Raw genomic sequence first — 22,903 nt, 5'->3', positions numbered from 1 at the left:
TGTGTATCTAGCTGGAGCATGAAATGAGTGACAATATGAGTAATAGTATACTTAAAAACCTCAATAAAATAGTGCTAAATTTCAAGCTATCACGGCTTAGAAGCACAACTATGATTGAAAAAAGCTAGCTAGAGTGTCACTGCCTCACTAATAGGCATTAACTTGGAGTAGATTATCAACAAAAAATGTGTCACAATTTGGTACACTCCCTCCTTTTTATAATTACCCTGAGTTCTAGGTTTAAACCAACTCAAACTTTGTTAAGTTTGGCCAATAATATAGAAAAAAGATTATTTATTCTATATTATAAATACTAACATTTTTTTCTATATATTTGGCCAAACATGTTAATGTTAATAAAGTCTCCCTCCGTCCGTTAATAGATGTCCAGTGGTTCATCTAAATTTGGATGTATCTATGCCTAAAAAATATCTAGATACATTCGAATTTAGACACATTTTTGACATCTAAAAATGGACAGAAGTAGTATGTTAATTGGTCAAGCATTACAAAGTTTGACTGTAATTAAAACTAGAACGGAGTGCTTCACAAACATGTAAAGGTTGATTTCGCCCATTTAGTGCTTGATTGAGTACTAGCGAGTTGAATGTGGTCATAAAGTAAACACTCTCCTTCTGCTAGCGCCATTTTTATTTCTACGTACATAGCCAAAGTAGGTTCAGTATACCCGCCTGCTACATATGGATCGTGGCCAGATACACCCTCTGTCGCCTAGCCGGCCATATGTACTGGGACAGAAATTTGCCCGAAATTAGCTCAAATTTGTTAATTTTCTCCAAACAGAAGGCTATCAACAGCTGTCACTTGCCATAATAGATGATCGTCTGCTCGTCTGGTGTTTGCCTCGACGCGGAAATGTTTTCCTTTTCTGCGAGGGGCCGCTGAAGGTATTCGTGGGATTCCGTGGGGGATTGTAATTGAGGTATCGCCGCATTAAAAGAATGAATGTACAGTGAAAGGCCGGTCAGGTGCAAGGCATCGCCGGCTCTATATATAGCCGCCGCTTGCAGGTGCAACTGACTCCATCTCAGAAATCAAGCGAGAGAGATAGAGACCGAGAGAGAGGAAGAGATGGACGTGGAGAAGGTGACGGAGGTGGCGCCGGAGGTCGACGACGACGGCCGTGTAAGAACAGGTATAACACACGCGACCCACCCTCTCGGTCTCTCCCCTTCCTGAGTCTGTTTCTCGGAGTTGGAGTTCGTTGATTCGTTCGGTTGATGCAGTACTGTCAAACTCGCTCGTCCTTGTGCCGACGAGACATGGCTGGACTGGTTTTCACTGTCCTCCGTCCACAGTCGAGAGCTAAGGTAGCCGCCCGTAGAACAGTTCATGTTTCGTGGCAGTCTCGCTCAGGTTTTAAGGAAACGGTAGTGGTGATGGAATTGCTAACCGCCTCATCTCTGAAATCCCTTTTTTTTAGGGAAATATCTCTGAAATCCCTCGAGTACGTCCCTAAATCTATCGTATTGGAATTGGTAAACTTCCCATTTAGCTTTGGAATGTGTGCGATTCAGAAGAAGATTGGCTGTTACACTGCAAGCTAGCTGGGTAGCATCACAATCATCAAGAATAAATTCAACCACTATGCTTAAAAATTAGTGTGACCAAGTTAGCATACATTTGATTTTGGAAACAGATGTTAGCATACATTAGAGAAAATTAGTATCAGTTCGTGGTTAGGACTTAGGAACTCTGCGTTGACAGAGCAAAATGGTGGAGCAGAACAGATCAAAAATTGCTCATGATTACCAACTTGGCCTCTTTGAGATTCAGAGCTGTACCTTTACATGCCTTCTGTTTCCATGCATACATGGCTAACTAGTCTAAAATGCTACTCTCTACAAGGCCATCTCTGGCCCTGTTGTTTCACGCATCACATGTTCACTTGTCCAGATTGACATCCACCCATGGAACCGCGCAGAAATGCAGGCACTTTGCATACTATTACCGGAAAACTACCATTTTCTGATAACTTTCCACCCATTTTGTGAAGCTTCTGTACCACATCTTTTAGGACATCCTGAATTATGGGAACCGGGTTGGTGGCAGAGTATTGATGCGGGAATTAGGTCCGAATGCCATATATATGCACCCAACAGATTACAGCACGGAATCTGTTGCTAATTCCGGTGACTAGGCAGGCACTACTACCATATAGCAGCCTTGTTGCAACTCCAATGCAGTCTAGTGGTGTGTGAGATAGTGGCACGAAATGTTGTTGCTGCAGCAGTCATTGTCATACTGTTTTAGCATCAGAATCCCCGAAAGAGTGGAGAACACTATTCATCGTCGAATCCTCAATAGTCTAATCTAATGGAAGTTGTTTTAGTGTGCGCCAAAATGCCTTTGATGTGGATGTGGCTGTAAACCTGTAAGGCTATATTCCTGTAACATCGATCCTAACACTGCTATAGATTTCATGGAATCATTGCATCAAAGTATAATAACTGATTCCATGATGAGGACTGTGTTGTGAATCTAGTCATACACAGTGAGGATGTTCTTGAGAAAAAATAACACGCAGTGAGGAAGAATGTAGAGGGTACAATTATGTAGTCTATACACTGATTGACTTGTTAAGTACAGAATCTAAGCGTGCACGTCAGAAAGCATACGTTTGATTACCTTTAATTCGATAGGAAGTACCTGATGTCTAACTGAATCATGCTGCTTCATGCTTGCTGGATAATGGATACCACATCATAATCCACATCTGGATGCAACCGGACGCAGGTTTCTTCCTGAAAAGGTTTTCTCTCCAGGGTGGATGCTTACGTTGTCCCAAAAGAGTCTCCTTGTGCTGTTTTATGCAGTTCAGTTATTGGGTTAGTATATCACGACCCAAGAGTATCGCAAAGAGATCTCGCTTTAGGTGTTTAATAGTTGCCACTTTGCTTGGGTGCCTAGATCAAAGCCCATAGAAATGGTGCTGCTTTTGGACCTGGCGAATAAAATCCAGTGCTTATATTGACAAGTTGTCAAAGTTGCTAGTTTGTACTACTAGTAGCTCCGTCAGTTGATACGCTTTACGTAATGTTGTCCAGCGCATGGGCAGTAGATCGAGTTAATGGGCTTCACTTTGCCGAATGTATTCATCACTAATGGTTGTTGCAGATCCTTCTGACTTTTGAGAATATGATGATTCCATCTCACTGGTTGGAGGTTGACTTGCAAGTTGCAATCTACTCTCTCCACTGTAATTGGGACTTAACTGAGATGTCACCATGCTATTTCTCTTACCTTATGGTTACAAACTGCAACTGTCACATCATTTGCTTAGTCTATGCTTGACTGTAATGCAACAGTTATGCATGCTGCACGTCAGACTGTACTGAAGTTGTAATGACTCTGGAACTGGGCAGGAACGGTATGGACGGCGACGACGCACGCCATAACGGCCATCATCGGGTCCGGCGTGCTGGCGCTGCCGTGGAGCGTGGCGCAGATGGGGTGGATCCTCGGCCCCATCGCCCTCATCGGCTGCGCCTACATCACCTACTTCACCGCCGTCCTCCTGACTGACTGCTACCGCTCGCCGGACCCCGTCCACGGCAAACGCAACTACACCTACATGGACGCCGTCCGCTCCAGCCTCGGTAACAAAACAACCCTCAAACTTGTCCTGACGTTGGCAGCGTGGATGAAATGTTTGTGATTCTGATGAGGGCTTCTGAATTTTGGATGGTGTACAGGGCCTAGGGACGTAGCTGTGTGCGGCATTGCACAGTACGCGATCCTCTGCGGCGCCATAGTTGGTTACACCATCACAGCTGCCACGGGCATCATGTAATTAAGCTCAAAAGATAGCCTCTGCGAATTATTTTCAGTACTGTCATGTCATGATACTGAAAGACGATGTTCGCTGTGGTGCAGGTCCGTGGTGCGCAGCAACTGCCGCCATTACAAGGGCCACGGTGCGAACTGCAGCCAGGAAGGGACGATGTACCTCGTGCTGTTCGGCCTCGTGGAGGTAGTGCTGTCCCAGTTACCGAGCCTGGAGAAGGTCACCTTCATCTCGATCGTCGCCGCCGTCATGTCCTTCACCTATTCGTTCGTCGCGCTCTTCCTCAGCGCCGCCAAGTTCGCGGCCAACCACAGGGCCTACGGCACCATCCTCGGCAGTAAGATCGGCGGCCCCGGCGGCGTGTCCGCGCCGACCAGGACGTGGAACTTCCTGCAGGCCCTCGGCAACATCGCCTTCGCCTACACTTACTCCATGCTTCTCATTGAGATCCAGGTAATCAATTGAGTTCCGTGCACATTACATTTCCTTACGAGTAGATCGTAGTGCGCGCACTTGAAGCTCGTGACGCTGACTTGCAATGGCGTCGCTCGTGTGTTTTGCAGGACACGGTGAAGTCGCCGCCGTCGGAGAACGTGACGATGAAGAGGGCGAGCCTGTACGGCATCGGCGTGACGACGGCCTTCTACGTGTCGCTCGGCTGCATCGGGTACGCGGCCTTCGGCAACGACGCGCCGGGGAACATCCTCACGGGCTTCGACGAGCCCTTCTGGCTCGTGGACCTGGCCAACGTCGCCGTCGTCATCCACCTCGTCGGCGCCTACCAGGTGTACGCGCAGCCCGTGTTCGCGTGCTACGAGAAGTGGCTGCGGAGCCGGTACCCAGAGTCGGGCTTCTTCCACCGGGAGTACGCGCTGCGGCTGCCCGGAGGACGCGCGATGCGGTTCACCATGTGCAAGCTGGTGCTGCGCACGGCGTTCGTGGCCGCCACCACGATCGTCTCGCTGATGCTGCCTTTCTTCAACGCGATTCTGGGGCTGCTCGGCGCCGCCGCGTTCTGGCCACTCACCGTCTACTTCCCGGTGACCATGTACATCACGCAGGCCAAGGTGCCGCGCGGCAGCCGCAAGTGGCTGGCGCTGCAGGCGCTCAACTTCGGCGCGCTCCTCGTGTCGCTGCTCGCCGCGGTGGGCTCCGTGGCCGACATCGTCCAGCGCCTTGGGCACGTCACAATGTTCAAGACCAAGCTGTGATTGATCGATCGTTGGCCAGCTGAACGCTTCTGCTGTTCTGCATATTTGCTTCACTGTTCTGCTGCCCTGTTTGCTAGCTAGCTGTTGGGACGGTTTGGTCGTGTTATTATTGTGAGAGCTACGTTTGTTAGTGTGTATGTTGATTGTCATGGTTAGGGTGGTCGTGTACCGAAGCGATGGTTGGGTACTTCTGTGGAGTTGCGAGACAATCAGGTTGTGAGCAAATTATTCTATTGTTGAACGGTGATAATTCTGTAGTAATATATTTATTCCATGGATTTAACACCAATGGTTTCGTGGTGTAGTTGGTTATCACGTCAGTCTAACACACTGAAGGTCTCCGGTTCGAACCCGGGCGAAGCCATAATTTTTTTTCCCTTTTTCGTCACCGTTCACAATTGTTTTTCCTTTTTTCGTCACCGTTCACGAAATGCAAACTGATCGTGGATTTGTTCTCAACTAACCGAACAGATTGCCCAATAGGCCCAACCACTTGAGCCCAGTTTACCCCAACTTTTTTTTCTATATCCATTCCGTGGTCATCTTTGTTTCGTCTCAATATATTGGAATGGCCCAACCAATTGAGCCCAGTCTACCCCTGACTATTTTCTGTTAGCCATTCTCTGGTCATCATCGTTTGGGCTCAAAATTTTGAAATGGCCCAACGAATTGAGCCGAGTGTAGCCCTAGCTATTTTTCTGTTAGCCATTCTGTGGTCATCATCGTTTGGACTCAATATTTTGAAATGGCCCAACCAATTGAGCCCAGTCCAGCCCTAGCTATTTTTCTTGTTGTCCCCAGATTCGGGAACTTACCAGAGCTTACCACACGCTGATTAAATGTGCAGCTATTTATATACTACTTGCAAACTAATGTTTACAGATATAGTATCGAGTAAACATAGGTACAAAGGGAACCGTCTCCTAAGTACCTTTGCAAAGCCAGTCCCATGCACAAGAAGTCTCGAATACAAAGAAAATGATACTAAGTGTCTAGTTTTAAAACTGGTTAAGAAAACTTCTGAAATGTGGCTCTGTGTTATGGTTTGTCATTATCCTTAGCATTCAACATACAAAATCATCCTTGTCAATGTTAAGTTGTTTTTGGTGTGGGTAAGCTAGTCAGCTGGAAACATGGAATCGACAAGAATAACCATCATATCAAGTTTGGTATCGGGTTAACAAAAAAATGACATATGATAGTTTGCAACAAGACCGTACAACAAATTTGAAATGAAATTAGTAAACAACAACTATACATATAATATAGAAATATTATAACATAACTTAGTGAAACTATGATTTTTATAAGAAAACTAATTGAAACGGTGTGAAGCATGATATCTGGTAGAAAATTGATCAGTTGCATTGAACAATCAATCTACAAACAGGGTGCGAAGATCCATACTTGTTCCATATTTGTTTGATAGAAGAGTTCTAAAGATCTTGTGTTGTATTAGCAGCCTACAAAATTGATTTCGCACCATTTCTCTCCGGATGTTTCCAAAATGAACACACATCTCATCTGCATCTCTCGTTTTGGAATAAGGTCACCACCCACAATATAAACAGCCAATGTTTGAGGATGAAGATTAGATAGTTTGGCTCGGGAAATTTATTGTGATTACATTGCCGAGGTATTTAAGTGAGCCATTGATAATTCTTTGGACATCGAGAGAAATATTGAACTTATTTACGATATCAACTCAATCATTACTTTTAGTATTCAAGTAAGTTTCTGTTAGACCAGACTGCTCCCTCCTGAGTAGGATTCCCATAGGTTTGTTGAACTAAAAACAAAGCATCCGGCGAGAAAGTTATGACTCAACTCAGTGTATATTTTCTCTGCCTTATTGCATTTTCTTCTCTGCCTTAATAATGCATAACCACAAAAACAAAGGAGGATGAGTTCTTCAAACTTGTCTTAATTAAAAGTGCAAACATCTTTGCTGTAAATACCTTTTGGAAAGCTAATATTCGAGTGATATCTGTTCAGCGAAATGCGCAGCAACTGTATCTTTCAAAGTCCCTCTTTACATCCCAATTTTCCAAAGTTGATTACTACATTTGTAACTACTGATGCTAATATCTGCCATACTATATAGTAAAGCTCTACACTACAGTACACCTACCTGTAGTATATGTGATCCTTTGTAACAGAAAATATAAAAGATTTTGAGTACTGTGGCCATAGCGTTTGGTCGGAAGCTTTGGGCGGCTAAAGCTCTCTTCTTTGGGAGAAAAGTGGTTAGGCAGGCCAATTAATGGTTTGCCAAACCAAAAAAGCAGCAACATAGGAGAGCATCCTTTTGTTCTTGGCACACTAGCTATGATCGAGCAGCATGGCTCATCACTGTCCATGTGTCCATGTAATGCGCTTACTCGAGAGGCACTAGCCCATGGGTTGGATGCATGCAAATCTATGATGCTGCCAGAATGAGTCTAGATGCGATGTATTTTGTTGGACACACGTAAAACCGTGCAAGGTTGGTTGTTAGAATTTGTGTTGACGTGAAAAGCAGACCTTGGGGCAATCGAGAAGAATTGAGCCGTCTATATGCGGAATTGTGAAGAGAAATGTTCACCTTGAAGGTGCTGGTGGTTGGCGTTGGTGATAATCGACCATCCGGCCGGCCGGGCAGAATTCCCGGAAGTTGCAGAGTACGCAACTAACAACGCGCCGCTGAAAACGAACACCAGCAGAGCTTTTTGACATCTGACGACAGACTCGTGCGTCAAAATGACATGCACTGGAGTTGAGTACGCGATCAGTACTGTGCTGGGTAAGACAGGGAGAGCATTGCGATGCATGCAATGCAAGCTAAGCCAGAGACAGCACACCTTCAACAGAAAGGTTAGCACTGCCACAACTACGACCACATACTGCATTTTCTCTGCCTTTAATCAACGATCAGATCTGCTTTGGAGGGATCAGGATATGGCAAACACCAATTGTTATTAGTTTACCGGGCGATCGATCGATGGGGACGCGCACGATTATTTTCCTTCGTCCCAATCCTGTTCCCATCAACCAAGCCATGATCATGCAGCGAGCCGATCAGGATATCGTTTATATCATACGTTCACAATCGCAATCCCCCTAAAAGGCTCACGAGCGCACCAATGCAATAGAAATAGAAACAAGGGCCATGATGAATTGATTAGCCACCATCCAGGCCACAAGGTCGCTGATGGAGCACCGGACTCCCGTGCCGCCATGTGTGCCACTGTGCCTAGTGCGAGAGGAAAGGGAAGAGGAAAAGGGTTGTGAAATGTGGCGAGCAGCAGCCGGACAAAGCTTTATTTTTCCAGTGAAAACCACATCGCCAACAACCGGTGTCGCCACTCGGCCAGGCACGCAGGGCGCAGGCTGGATTGCCCGTGATCGATCTGGTATCGTAAGCGTTTAGTCTCCTCGATCACTTGACAATTCTCTTGCTTTGCTGTGTAACTGCTGAGACGATGTGTGTCTCACGTAGGCAGACTGCGCGTATACGTGTGGGGGCAGCGGCGTGATGTAGAGTCAGTTTCGGATTGAGAGGTGGCGGAACAAAGGGAACAAAAGCGTCGAGGTTGCGCTCCGCATCGGCCTCCACGATCGGCCCCGTCTACTCTGTTCACGTACGTCTCTAACTGAATGACGATGGCACAGCTGCAAAACCGTAGGCCGTGCAATTTTGTTGTTGTGTGCTGCTATGTTGCGCATCTATGTTTTTTTGTCAATGAAAGACATGTTACTGGCTCAATGCCTCAATCTGTGCATGGGTGCATCTATGTCTTTACTGGTTTGTTCCTTATCGTGATATAGTGAAACCCAGTCAGCAAACTCATATGGATAGAAAGCATTCTATAGCTCCACAAAAGCATTTTCAATTATCCCCTCAAAAAAGAAAGCATCTTCATTATTACCGTTGCATGTAGTTTTCTCGACATCAACCCTATTATCTCAACCGGTCTTTTTATACCGTTACGTCCGGATCAAGCAACTTTATGTTGCCCTACTCTTTTTCCTGCCTCTTGTGGGTTGGCGATGTCTGCTTCTTTCCTCTTACAGCCAGTATGTTGCTACCTCAGCCAAATCCTTCAAGAGTTAACTTATTGAAATAAAGGCAATGACTCACCTAGAACCTTCCCCTCTCCAACTAATACTTGTGAACCGTAGAATCCTATCATCGGAGATGTTATTGTGTCATGAGAATTGCAAAAGGCAGTGAACACAACAAACTAGAAGGTCAACCTCATAATCTGGTAAAGTAAGCAAAATCAAGAGGGAGCACAAAACTAATATAGCTCAACAACTTCCCTAAAATAAGCTTAACTAACTCTCCTCCCCCAACCCCTTCAATGGAATGTCAAGGAAGACGGTGGCATTGACCTTCTTTGGTTGGTTAAACCACCCCACAGAAAGAAAACATCTTAAGTATTACTATTATCTCAATCGAACTTTTTATATCGTTAGATCCTGATCAAGTTGCTTTATGTCGCCCTTCTCTTTTTCTCGCAACTTGTGGATTGATGATGCGTGCTTAGTTCCTCTTCCAACATGTATGTCGCTTCCATAGCCAAAACCTCTAATATCGAGCTCACGTACGCCGGAAAATTTGGCAATGACAGACCTACCAACCTTCTCCTCTCCAACTAATACTTGTGAACCGCAACCCCAGCATCGGAGTCGTTATTGTGCCATAGAAAACACAACAAAGTAAGAACACCCACCTCATAATTTGGTAAAGAAGGGGAACTCTAGAGGGAGCACATAACTAATATAGTTCAGCAGCTTCCCTAAAATAAAATACACTTATTTAGCTCTCTCTATATCTATATATTGTTCTCTCTCTCTCTCTCTCCCTCCTTTAGAGGCATGACATGAATACGGTGGCTTTGATGCTCCTTGGATGGTTAAACCCTTGATAGGAGGAAATCCGAGAGTTGATAACTCCATTGGCTAATACTTTCACACAAATTTGAACAAACTTTTGTAATTGCTAATGTACTTGCAGAAATGATTGACTATTAGTTGAGTAGCAATAGTAACAAATCGGTTATATTTAATATTACTTTGGGATAACTACATTAATGGATCTGAATTCTGAAGTATTGTTATGGTGATAGTTTGCCTTCAACCTACCATTTGTGGTGGTTTTGTCATTGTAATTCGTAAATAAATCAAAATAATTCAGTGGTGTGTGTGTGTGTGTGCGCGCGCGTGCGTGCGTGTGCGGGGGTAGAGAAAACATTTCACAAGCTAAGAAGTCCATTTCATATTTTACCCCCTAAGCAATGTACACTCATATATTAAAAATCACCATGATGCGGGCCCATGTTGTCATTGAATCTGAGTCCATGTAGAATTTACATCACAATATATTATGGTAACGGTCCTAAATTCTTGATAAAATCGGATCACTAGTGCAAACTCCAAATTGGGAGAATGATCCAAAAAATATGAGAACTCAAAATGTAAATTTTACTTTCATTAAGTTAACTAAAATTTAAATGCAAACTTGTCCTAAAGTTTTAAAATATCTTGATAAATTTATTTCGCTTTGAATTAGATTCTTCTATTCGGTAAAATTCATAAGTAACTCTTATCATTCTCTTGTGCCTTTCAGTTTTGATCCATTCCCAACTTCCTATCTAAAGTTTTTTTGCTCTTATTATGAGAGAACAAGGCCCTAAGGTTAAAGCATGATTATGACTTTAGGTGGATGGCTCGTATGTAACCACTAATCAAGCATTAAAAATTGGAAGTATTTGGTTCACATGTGAGACAAGATTTACACATGGAAAAAAATTCAAGCTACAATCTTTGATACAAGTCATACACCCTTTAGTAGAGAATTGCACTGGAGCACATAGGTCCTCCCCTCCCTTGTATCCCACCGTCCTTTTTTACATCTCGCAGTTCATTACTAGTACATGCTCCAGGTATAATATCAGCTATCACGGATAAAGCCCGGTGATCAGGGGATACGTGAGCACCCCTGGCTACTCAACACGTGTCTAACGGCATCCAGTAATCCGTTAGCACTCTCCAAAACGTTTTTCACTTTTTCTGTTCAAAATGCATGTGACCGATTCCTGGGAGAGAGAATAGAAAAATAGGCAGTATTCAACATCTTGTTCTTTTGTCTGTTATCTTCAGAACTCTTTTGGCAGAGTTCTGTTTCTCTCTCCAACAGAGGTGGGGTGCGGTGTGGTGGCCGGACGTCCGCCGTGGCCTCGGCGAAGAAGATGGTGGGCTTATTGGGGCGTGATTCCGGCATCGCGCAACCACCACCAACGAGGCCAGGTCCTGAGGCGGCGGTGCCATGGGGGCGGCGTTGCTCGGGCGCAAGGACGACTAGTTGCGGCACCTCGACGGATTTTCCCGACACATCTGATTTTGGCCTCCTCCGATTTGGCCTGCTCACCCATCTGATTTTGGCCTCCTCCTACATCTGATTTGGGGAAACCATAAGCAGAACAGAGAAGGAGCTCCCTCCACCACGCGTCGTTGTTCGTCTTTGTACGGAGAAGGAGCTCTAAAGCTTGCGGCCACGACGGACGAGCTCCTCGAGGCGGCGCGCCGCGCCGACGCCGGGGACTCCCCTCGCCACCTGCACCTCCGGGGCACTCTCCCCTCCTCCACGCTGCCGCGCTCCTCCGGGATGCGCTCTTGTAGCGCCTGTCGCCCACCGCCGCGGCCCCGGTGGACGAGCTCCTCGAGGCGGCATGCCGCACCGACGCCGGGGCTCCCCTCGCCACCTGCGCCTCCGGGGCACCCTCCCTTCCTCCACGCCGCCACGCTCCTCCGGGATGCGCTCCTGCAGCGCCTGCCGCCCATCGTCGCGGCCATCCCATCCGCCTCCGTCCATGCGCGGGACGGAGATTTCGCGGGGACGGGATTGAGTTCTCCATGGGCACAAATTAGCCAGAGGAGGGCAAGAGGCTGTCCAAAATCAATTTTAACCCGCTCCTCTGCGAGCGCTGATTGACTGGTCATCGTTGGCATTTTTGGAGCGCTGTCTACCATGGCTGCACAGTGAATGCATATGCAGCTCAGAGGCATGGAGGGAGAAAAGTAGATTTCACGGCCGTTTGATCATCATGAGCATCTACTCGCGGAGAGGGAATCTAAAAGCAAATCCAACGGTATCTAGAGGGTGCTCACGTATCCCCTGATCACCAAATCCACTCTCTAGGTAATCAAGTCTATAATCATATCGCAAACTTTACATGTAGGGTAGGCATGGTGATGGTAATTATTAAATGTAGCAGAGTTAATTAATGGTCCATGAGTCAAAAGTAGTAGATTGTAGATTTAAATGCAGCGTGAGCCACAGATGTTCATTACCTCAATTCTGAAGTACATCACATTGACAACTTTATTTTTTAGTTTGATTACTAAATTTTGAGAATAGTTTACATTCTATGGTAGGTACGGATTTCTAACATGAAATAAAAGCAAATTTTATTCCACCAAGAATGTGAGTGACAAGGCTGTGGGCAAACACTTTGAATTTATGTGCTTGGAAATTATAATTATTGTAAGGAACCACCAATAAAAATATTTGGCATTGTACAACTAAAATATTTTTCTTATTTCATATTTAAGTATGTCTTGTAATAAATGCCATTCAAAGTAGTTATCAGTCTGGTGGTACAAATTTTACAAAATATCTAATCATTCAAAATAGTGGGTAAGTTTTTCAAATATTATACATTATTATCTAATATTTGCTTTCACGGAGTAATTTTCTCAGCCGGTTAAAAATGATTTATTACTACATTAAAAAAATGATTTATTACATCTCGCTCTCTTATCTACTCCAGAGTTTAAATGACAATTAAATGCCATGCGGTAGAAAGTCAAGGATCATAATGATTTTAAATGCTACTAAATGTTCTAGAATTTATTGTCCCCTTAAATTGCAGTGTATTCCTCGCGTATAATTCATTTTTCTTTACGAAATGGTTTAATGCTTTTAAATGCTACTTTGTTTACATATCATAAAGGGCTCGGGGCGGTTCAGATATGAGGGCTGTGTGCCCTGAGAGCCAAAAGTTCACGTTATAAAAAGTCATTGTGATGGCCATTCATGTACTCTCATACTTTGTAGTTCTTCATCTTGTTGGTTAGATGGTTATGGATGACGTTCTTGTTTATAAACATACAAAGTGATATTTTTGACGCACTTCCAACATCTAATGCTTATTGTGTGAAGTATCTAAAATATAAAAACCTAAAAATATGTACATATGGATGTTTCTCCGTGAAGTATACCCAAAAAATAATTTTAGAACCTTCTAATCAAATATACACTATCTTGCCATTTTACCAATATACTTCAAGACTATTATCTTCTCTCCCCCCCTCCCTCCATCCATCTCAATCTCTCTCTATCTATCTAGCTCCTTCCTTCCCTTTAGAGGTATGGCAATGAAAGAGCAGCACTGATGTCCCCAGGTCGGTTAATCCCTCTATGAACTAAAGGAGGAGCATAATTATTAGATTTTCTACATATTTCACACAAATTTGAACGAATACTGGAAAATTTATTCTATTTGTTATAATTGTTGACTCTTTTTCGTGTGGTAATTTTTTTGTTCCCAATTTAACATCGTAGACACATTATGAAAAATTATATCACACCGAAGTATCACGTGGTAGTTGAAATGTAGGTCACGAGGATGCTACAACACAAAATGTTTTGGTAGCACTCATAAAACTCTTGAGAAAATCATATCACTCAAGCTAAGTCCAATTTGAGAAAATTACTCGTAAAAAATATGAACATGTACGTCTAGTATAAATTTTATTCTTATTAAATTTATCTTGTATTGAGATGTGAACTTATCTTAAAGAGTTAAGAAAATCCTTATAAATTTAATTTACTTCGAGTAAGACTCTTTATCCTTAGTAAAACTAGAAAGTTCTTTCTAAAATGGATCAAATGTAAGTTCAAAATTGTCTAGAAATCAAATTTCACTTGGTTAAATGATTCTCCTTCATTTTTTGTAAATGTAAAGATTCAATTGATATTATATATGGAAGAGAAAATATTGGATAAAATTCCAAATGCAGTTTATTAAGTTGTCTTAAATTTATCTCCACTTTAAAAGTTGAATTTTAAAAACTATTTTTCATTAACAAGCTTTACACTTTAAATTACAGTGAATATTTAGGGATTTTATCAAGGGGAACTTATATTAAAATTTAATTTTGATTCAATAATAATCATGATTTTCATTGCATTTATATTTTAAATTTGTGATCATACAAGTATTACAAAATATCTCATACATCAAATTTACATTTTCTTCATAAAAAGTATCATACAATGTGGATCTAAGGCCTCTTTTGGTCAAACATTTTTATTGGTTTTTTGGTGTATTATATCTTTAAAAGAAATTGTATATGTCTTTTTTATTTTTTTAGGGTTTCTAACCATAGTATTTTTTTTCCGATGGCCTATTTAATTTGCATGTCATACCAAATGAAAAATCCATTAGGCTCGGCTTTATAAAATGTTTTCTTTTTTCATGAAATTTATAGCATGTATGTAACCTTGCGGAGAAGTTTGTGTGGTGCACCTAAACAACTTTGTTTTTCAGTTGTGTGTGATTTCAATTCCTATACCATGCATGTAATCCTTTAGAAGAGTTGGATTCATTGTTGCATGGAATTTGATCTTACTTTTTCCTTATTTGTTTCTTTACAAACTTGCGAACCAAATAGGTTTTAAGTTTGATATGATGATTTTCAATATTCCACTTAATTTCTATATTACTTTATATTTTGTGATGTGTCATCCTTGTCACCTGCAACATTATGCTAACACGAGTCCTCTAGTTGAAAAGAGGTTAGTTTAAATGGGTTCAAGCATGAAGTGAGCTTGTTAACTCGGGTAAATGAGGATATTCATCCAAAATTTGTTAAGCCACACTATGTACAATTACAATTAGGGAGTAAAAGTGGATCCTACTCTCTTTTCTTAAACCAGTAGCCAAAATATATTACTCTCTCCGATCCATAATAAGTGTCGGGGCTTTAGTTCAAAAACACGTATGATGGGTCGGAGGGAGTAGTAAACATCATTGGGTATATTTTTTGATTGAAGGCTTCTTTGGATTGATTGTAATAACATTTTCACATTAATTTTTAGAGTATTTTGAATTTTATGATGTTTTTACTACGGAAATCTTTTAGATTTGGTAACCAAATCCTCACGGAATCTATTCATACGGCCCACATTCGAAGGGAATATGAGTTCATACCTCAATTTAATTTTTCTTTAAGAAGCTTTTACCCTAACTCTCTACTCTCTCTCCTTTCAATCGTTTAATAATTTTAAGTGTTTACGCTGAACCACCCAAAGGCTTATATTGATGAATTCATGTGATTTAAAATCATGTATGAAACACATTGACATCTCAGGGCCTCTTTGATTTTAAAGATTTGAATATGAATCGTGGAGGATTTAAATCCTTATGAATTTTTCTATGGTGGTTGTTTGAGTTGTAGGATTTATCCCATGGGACTTTTTTTTTGCCTTAAGAATCCTTTGCACTCTATTTTGCGTTTAAAAAATCATTTGCACTAGATTTTATAGAAAATCAAATATATGCCTAAACCTCTTTTCAGAATCCTTTGGATTTCATGAGATGAAATTAAACAAACTTTAGTACATTGGCAATCATACGTTTTTCCTATTTCTTCATTTTTATAATTATTATGCTAATCAAGGATGCCCTCAATCGACCCGGAGGAATGGAACCTGGGTACGCGCGCACCCATTTACGAAAAGTTCAAAAAAAATGCTATTTAAAATTTTCAAAAAAATGTGAAGTAAAATTTTGCATGTACATATTATGTTGATACTTACTCGTGTGAGTTTTCACGAAAAAATATCATTGTGTGTGGCTTGTATAAAAATGACAAAATATCCAAATAAGAATAGTGAACAGGAATTTGTACTATTCACAGGAATAGGAATTTGCATTTTGTCATTTTTGTGTAGGTCATACACAATGGTATTTTTTCGTGAAAACACACATGAGTAAGTATCAACATAATATCTACATGCAAAAATTTACTTCACATTTTTTGGAAACTTTTAAATAGCATTTTTTTGAACTTTTCGTAAATGGGTGCGCGCGCACCCAGGTTCCATTCACCATTTTCGTGCCCTCAATCCTGTATTTTTCCTGCTTGTAGGTTTTCAAATGTTTGCAATCAACCCTACTGTATTTATTGTTTAGCGCATTGATGTGTCAACTCGAAGCATTGGATACGGAATCTGGGCAATGGAGTCCGACAGTGCCGATCAGGAACCCTGGTGTTCTAGAGGCCACATTGGCGGCCGTATCACCACCCTGCCCACGCTCCCAAGTCCTATAAATACCAACCTACCAAACCCCCATCCTGGAGCGGAGGTTCATTGCCGCACCCGTCTCCCACACCCTCACGGCACGGAACTCCCGACCAGGAAGATGGACAAGCACGCCGCCGCCGCCGCAGCAGAAGACGTCGAGACCTGCGAGCACGAGCGCACAGGTGCGCCGCCGCTCCGTCTGCTTTTTATTTTGGCCCGATTTCCACGGGATTTGTTCAGGGGCTTTGGTCATGGCGTTGGCGTGTGTGATTGCTGGGGTTTGATGGATTAATCGATTGGCGGCGGCGCCGGTGGCGGTTTTCGTTTGCCCTGTTTCAGGTACGGTATGGACGGCGACGGCGCACATTGTGACGGCGGTGATCGGCTCCGGCGTGCTGGCGCTGGCGTGGAGCGTGGCGCAGCTGGGCTGGGTGGCGGGGCCGCTCGCCCTGGCGGGCTTCGCGTGCGTCACCTTCTACACCTCCACCCTGCTCGCCAACGCCTACCGCGCGCCCCACCCCGTCACCGGCACCAGGAACCGTACCTACATGGACGCCGTCCGATCCTACCTCAGTACGTGCCCCCCGCCCTGCTCGCGACCACCTCATCTCCCCCTGTTCGGTTAATTAACTCAACGGCAATGCCCAAAAATTTTCTCAGGTCCTAGAGAGGTGTTCATGTGCGGAATCGCCCAGTACGTGAACCTCTGGGGCACCATGGTCGGCTACACCATCACCGCAACCATCAGCATGGTGTGAGTACCAACCCACAAAATTCAGTTCCGCTTCCGTTCCTCGTGAATCAAGTTCTGCCATAAGTTCATTCAGGGATATACTGAATCCTGTTTTCCTTTTCTGCGCTCTGTTTCCTGAAGTGCGATCAGGAGGTCGGATTGCGTCCACCAGAACGGCCAGGGCGCGCGCTGCGACACGCCGGGCACCGTGCTCATGCTGGCGTTCACCATAGTCCAGGTGGTGCTGTCCCAGTTCCCCGGCCTGGAGCACATCACGTGGCTCTCGGTTGTGGCCGCGGTCATGTCCTTCGCCTACTCCTTCATCGCGCTTGCGCTATCGGTAGCGGAGTGGGTGTCTCACGGTGGCCACCCCAGTGGCAGGATTCAGGGCGCTGCTGCGGCCTCGTCCAGCAAGAAGATGTGGGACGTGCTCCTTGCCCTGGGGAACATTGCCTTTGCCTACACGTTTGCAGAAGTGCTAATTGAGATCCAGGTAAGCATGATGATGGTTCAGATGCTCTAATTTCAGTAATGATATGTTTGTTCACAACTCTAATGTTTCATCTTATGATGATGATTCTGACGCTCTAATTTCAGTAATGACACAGAACTTCAGAAAGGATCTTTGTTTCCCGTTTCAGAACATTACTCCAAGTGGCGATGCTTTTGTCACTAACTTATCATTACTTGTCCTTACTTGTTTTGGTGGCAGGATACACTGAAGTCACCACCATCTGAGCACAAGACCATGAAGAAGGCAGCAATGTATGGAATTGGAGCCACCACCGTATTCTATATCTCTGTTGGCTGCGCTGGATATGCCGCATTTGGTTCAGATGCTCCCGGCAACATCCTGACGGCCTCCGGATTAGGGCCCTTCTGGCTCGTTGACATTGCCAACATGTGCCTCATCCTCCACCTCATTGGGGCATACCAGGTCAGTGCATATCAGTTAGAATTTCAGAATTACAAATTAACCATAAACCTGACGAGCTGAGCTGCATGAAGTTAACCTTGCAGCCCTACTGTCTAGTAGCTTAAGCTGAATGCTTTCCTCGATGCAGGTTTATGCACAACCCATATTTGCTACAGCGGAGAGGTGGATTGTCTCCAGGTGGCCAGACACCAAGTTCATCAGCAGCGCATACACCGTCAGCATCCCGCTCATGCAACGAGGCTCGGTGACAGTCGCGCCTTACAAGCTTGTATTACGGACCGTCATAGTTGTGGCAACAACTGTGGTGGCGATGATGATACCGTTCTTCAACGCAGTGCTGGGGCTCCTCGGTGCTTTCAGCTTCTGGCCGCTGACCGTGTACTTCCCCGTCAGCATGCACATTGCCCAGGGGAAGATCACCAAGGGGGTGAAGTGGTATCTCCTGCAAGGTTTGAGCATGACCTGCCTGATGATCTCAGTGGCAGTGGGTATAGGCTCTGTGACTGACATTGTGGATAGCCTGAAGGCCTCTACTCCTTTCAAGACTGTCAGCTAGAGGGCGATGTACTAGTCTTGTAGAATAGTGGTTGAATCTGTAGGCTGAATCTATGTACTGTATCATTTTTCTCTGATGTCCACGCACTGGGAGCTGATCAGTTCCGCAAAGAGAGTTCACAGATTAGCAGACGGCTATAATGACCCATTGGGCTATTTCTGTTTCCTCTCTAAATAAACTCAGAAGAATGACTAACATGAAACAGAAAAGAATGTTATTGAATGATCAGCACAATTCTGTCAGAATGATACAATGACATGTTCCTCTTTGGCTAAAAATGTGAGCTCATTCAGAGTGTCAAGACTGCTAACTTTCATGACCTTTCACTGCAGTTCATTACATCATATCATAATGATGCTCATAACATTAATCCGGAAACTGCAAGGTACAGGACTGAGTTTATACAGAAACTGCATGGCACATGACCTATATGGACAAGCTATGAGAGGCTACTACACCTTCAAATTATATTAACAGCCTGCTAGTTACTGGCTTCATGCTCACTAGTAAGACATTCTAAGGTCCTAATTGGCTGCTCCAGGGTGTTGTTATAGGTCCTTGTCTTGTTGATGGTGGCATCTTACAAAGAAAAGGTTGCCTGCCCCTACTTATTATTCTTGTTCTTTGCCCTCCATATTACCGTAGTAGTGACAATGTCGATAAGCATTTCCACACTTCTCGTTGGTCGCTCAGAAGGCACTTGAATAGTGCACACAATGGCATTGTTCGAGATCTTTTATCATGTCTTCTGATACATAGTAGCTAACTTTTGGAACAAGAACATCTGAAGTATTTTTTTCCACCAAAATGTGATGATAGCCCAGGACACAATACTCCAGTTCAATGTCAAACTGCTGGTCTGTCTGGGATTACGCCCAGTAAACAACTCTAGCAATACAACACACATCTGTAAGCATCGCTCTTCTCTGTCGCCTGCATTTCAGATATAAGCTGATGTAAGACTCAAATATTTCAATCTTGTATCTTTTTTAATAGTTATATGCATCATGATCAACTATATCTAATATTTCATAAATATGCACAAGGCATCCGGGAGTTACTGCATAAAGAATACATAACGCATCACTCGCCAAGTTTATCAATCAACTTTAATACTAACTGATACCCAAAATGTGTAAGAAAATTATATACCCACAAGGCAAACTGCATCCATTAATGGAACTGATATCAATTGACAAATACTACTCTATATAAATTATAATGTTTTAGTAATCCAATTCAATAATTAGTTCATCTTCATTTGGCACTGTTATTTACCAGGACAGGCGAACTACCTGTTAAGTCGTTGACAGAACATTATTACACTTATAAAATACGTGTCATTAAGCATAAGTCAAATAGTGAAGTGACCAATGTCTAGAACTTACAAGGAGCTATGTAACCCTAGGAACTGGCAGAGCAGCTGATTGAATGCCTTCTGGGGGATGGAAGGACTCGACAACCCACTTTGAGACACTGTCATCACCACTCTCAGGTGTCTTGCTTTCTGTTGAAAACCTCAAGCCTGTTATTTTCATATCTCAGACATGCCAATGAAGATAGGAGAACAGCCAAAGATGACACCATGATCAGCACAGCAAAAAACCGTCTCCGTGAGAAGTTATGATGGTTGTCGGTCCATTGGCAAGAAGGTAAACTGGTGACAGATTTCCGCCAACCTTCTGAAGTGTCGTTGACACAAAGGTCAGAATTTTCAGAAAATGCATCATCTCCAGCTACCATCAAGAACTGCGGAGAGATTGGTCCAGACAAATTGTTGTGAGAGTAATCAACATAACTTAGCTTCAACGACTGCAGTCCTCCAGGGATTTCACCAGAGATCATGTTATGAGATAGGTTGAGTAAATTCAGCACCAAAAGGGAGCCAAGTGTGTCTGCAATTTTGCCAGACAAAGAATTCTCTGCAAGATTAAGGTCAATTAGGCTGTTGCAGAGACCAAGTTCTGCTGGTATTGACTCTTCCAGTGCATTTTGCTCCAAATTCAGGTATGAAAGTTGCTTCAGATTACCAATCTGTGCAGGGATTTGGCCTGAGAATCTGTTGTTGGAAGCATCTAGCTTCTGCAGCTGAGAGAGATTTCCCAACTCAATTGGAAGTTTACTAGATAAGTTGTTGTTCTGAACAAGCAACTGATTTAGATTGGCTGAAATGCCTATATCAGAAGATATACCTCCAACAAATCCATTGTCAGCAACATCAATTATCACAGCATTAGGCAATCCCCACATACCATGAGGAATGCTCCCATTGAACTGATTTTGACTTACTCTAAACCTCTCCAGTGTCTTGCAAGAAGTGTAAGAGCTGGGAAATTCACCTGAGAAGTTGTTGCTCAAAGCCAGCAAGAACTGCAGATTGTTGTTTTGGCACATGAACTTTGGAAACTCACCAGAAAAATAGTTCTCTGATATGTCAATTGCATTGAGTGGTGAGAACCGGCCAAGGTTGGCAGGGAACTTTCCTGCGAACTGATTTTCATAGGTTGAAAATGACTCAAGAAACTGCAGGTCCCCAAGTCCTTCAGGGAGCTCACCATGAAAGTTGTTCCTGTATATATGGAAGACCTTAAGCTTCTTCAGTCTAACGATTTCCTTGGGCAGTACACCACTAAGCTGATTCTGAGACACATCAAATTCAGATAACAACGTCAGCTGTGCAAGCTCAGGAGGAATTTCACCAGTCAGGTTGTTCTGGTAGAGCTCAATCTTCCACAGGTTGCGCAAGTTGGATATGGCCTTCGGGAACACACCGGTCATTTGATTGCGTGAGAAGTCCAGAGTCCCAAGTGAGTCCAAGTCAAAAACTGAAGCTGGTATCTCTCCTCTAAGGTTGCATTGCCCCAAAAATAGCCATGTCAGATTCTTCAGGAGTCCAATGCTTTCAGGAACATAATCTTCATCGAAATTGTTCTCTCCTAGGCCTAGTTCAGTTAAGCCTGATAGTTTGCTGATCCATATAGGGAAGGCACCAGAAAAACTATTTGTTGATAAATCAAGAACTTTTAGTTTGAGCAATGATGAAAGATTGGGCAATTGGCCTGCCAAACTGTTCACTGACAAATTAAGAACTTGCAAATTTGTGCAGTTAGTCAGTGTACCAGGAATAATGCCTGAGATGGAATTTGCACTGAGGTCCAAAGTATTTAATTGGCGGAGAATAGAAAATGATGGCGATATTGTGCCTGATAGTGAGGCATTTGAGAGTGATACTCCAGTGACCTCACCAGAAATTTTATCACACGTTACACCGTAAAATTCACAGTGTGAGTGAGATTGATCCCAGTTGATTAGGTAATTTTGTGGATCATGTAGATGACTTTTGACATTGAGGAGTGCATCTCTTTCCAGAGGTAAGGATGTGGATATACCAATATTGGCAAATAGGAGAAAGCACCAGAAATATATCTGAAACTGTGAGGTCGACATACTGCGTTCCTGAAAATAAGGGCACCTAAAATTAGTTTGGGCACACTGGATATGATGAAAATATAAATACCAAGATATTTCCACAAAAGTGGACAATGTTTAAATTTCAGAACGAATGTCAATGTGAAAATATAAATACCAAGATATTTCCCCGTCATCTTTGATTGTAGCTGACGGGGAAATTGAAGTGTGAAAAGTCTCCAAGACAAATCATTGTACGGAAGCCTGCTACTGAGTAATCATTGGGACCAACCTATAAAAGAGATAGTTCTTGCTGGCCCAGTCTCCTAACAAGTATCAGCCTTCTCATTCTAACCAGGACAAGTTTGCGACTAGTACAATGAAATTATCCTACTAGTCTACACATACGTCCTTCCCAAAAGAAATGGGTGGTGCTGATGGTTTTGATGTACCTCAAGATAAGAAGGTTTCAGTACTTCCGTTTGGCATTTCCGAGTTTCAGTAATTCTACTTGGCAAGAAGCAGAGATGATGTACTCTCTGAAGACCAAGTTTCTTTCTAAGTTGGTAAGCACCGCAGACTTATATAGAAACCTAAGCAGATATTTTAGCTGGTACTTGTAATATTCCAAAATCTTTTCCCAGCGTCTCGGATAAATAGGATAGGATCTTGTATGTGTTCATACTTCATGTCAGAATTTGACTCATTCAGCTAGTGGGCTCACGGAACGATTCCATAAATTCTTGGAGCAGAACAAATGTCCTCATTATCCTTGTCCCTAGCTCGCATATATGGCAATGGCCTCCGTTCAAAAAACGAAAAAAGTAGGATATGGCCCGTTGTCTAGTATTGCGTCACATGATGGTGAAATGCAAGTTCTGGCGCATGCAGTTC

At 43.2% G+C, this 22,903-nt stretch overlaps 3 protein-coding genes and 1 non-coding gene across 4 annotated transcripts; 3 read left to right on the top strand and 1 right to left on the bottom strand.

Moving 5' to 3' along the window:
* The first annotated feature begins 1,092 nt into the window (after window positions 1–1,092).
* LOC124668355 (amino acid permease 1-like) lies at window positions 1,093–5,208 on the top strand. Its single transcript, XM_047205516.1, has 5 exons — window positions 1,093–1,156; window positions 3,387–3,620; window positions 3,717–3,810; window positions 3,898–4,261; window positions 4,372–5,208. The coding sequence occupies exons 1-5, from the start codon at window positions 1,093–1,095 to the stop codon at window positions 5,017–5,019; spliced, it is 1,404 nt and encodes a 467-aa protein (XP_047061472.1). The 3' UTR covers window positions 5,020–5,208.
* A 101-nt stretch (window positions 5,209–5,309) lies between these two features.
* Window positions 5,310–5,383, top strand: TRNAV-AAC. Its single transcript has one exon. It is a non-coding gene; the product is annotated as a tRNA-Val (tRNA).
* Window positions 5,384–16,427: 11,044 nt separating this feature from the next.
* LOC124661130 (amino acid permease 6-like) lies at window positions 16,428–18,847 on the top strand. The gene is made up of 6 exons (XM_047198987.1): window positions 16,428–16,557; window positions 16,715–16,948; window positions 17,036–17,129; window positions 17,250–17,601; window positions 17,821–18,045; window positions 18,173–18,847. The coding sequence occupies exons 1-6, from the start codon at window positions 16,494–16,496 to the stop codon at window positions 18,599–18,601; spliced, it is 1,398 nt and encodes a 465-aa protein (XP_047054943.1). The 5' UTR covers window positions 16,428–16,493; the 3' UTR covers window positions 18,602–18,847.
* Window positions 18,848–19,994: 1,147 nt separating this feature from the next.
* LOC124666238 (receptor protein-tyrosine kinase CEPR2-like) lies at window positions 19,995–22,051 on the bottom strand. Its single transcript, XM_047203585.1, has one exon. The coding sequence runs from the start codon at window positions 22,046–22,048 to the stop codon at window positions 20,093–20,095; it is 1,956 nt and encodes a 651-aa protein (XP_047059541.1). The 5' UTR covers window positions 22,049–22,051; the 3' UTR covers window positions 19,995–20,092.
* Between the last annotated feature and the right edge of the window lie 852 nt (window positions 22,052–22,903).

Source organism: Lolium rigidum, chromosome 6 (genome assembly GCF_022539505.1).
Source record: "Lolium rigidum isolate FL_2022 chromosome 6, APGP_CSIRO_Lrig_0.1, whole genome shotgun sequence".
Lineage (NCBI taxonomy): Eukaryota > Viridiplantae > Streptophyta > Magnoliopsida > Poales > Poaceae > Lolium > Lolium rigidum.
This window is presented reverse-complemented; position numbering and strand designations above follow the sequence as displayed.

Excerpts from the sequence above, each read along its gene's own strand:
- LOC124666238 (XM_047203585.1), bottom strand. The coding sequence starts at position 22,048 with ATGTCGACCTCACAGTTTCAGATATATTTCTGGTGCTTTCTCCTATTT.
- LOC124661130 (XM_047198987.1), top strand. The coding sequence starts at position 16,494 with ATGGACAAGCACGCCGCCGCCGCCGCAGCAGAAGACGTCGAGACCTGC. Across the intron at positions 16,558-16,714 it reads CTGCGAGCACGAGCGCACAG|GTACGGTATGGACGGCGACG; the intron begins GTGCGCCGCCGC and ends GCCCTGTTTCAG. Across the intron at positions 17,130-17,249 it reads ACCGCAACCATCAGCATGGT|TGCGATCAGGAGGTCGGATT; the intron begins GTGAGTACCAAC and ends TGTTTCCTGAAG.
- LOC124668355 (XM_047205516.1), top strand. The coding sequence starts at position 1,093 with ATGGACGTGGAGAAGGTGACGGAGGTGGCGCCGGAGGTCGACGACGAC. Across the intron at positions 3,811-3,897 it reads ACAGCTGCCACGGGCATCAT|GTCCGTGGTGCGCAGCAACT; the intron begins GTAATTAAGCTC and ends GCTGTGGTGCAG. Across the intron at positions 4,262-4,371 it reads TGCTTCTCATTGAGATCCAG|GACACGGTGAAGTCGCCGCC; the intron begins GTAATCAATTGA and ends TGTGTTTTGCAG.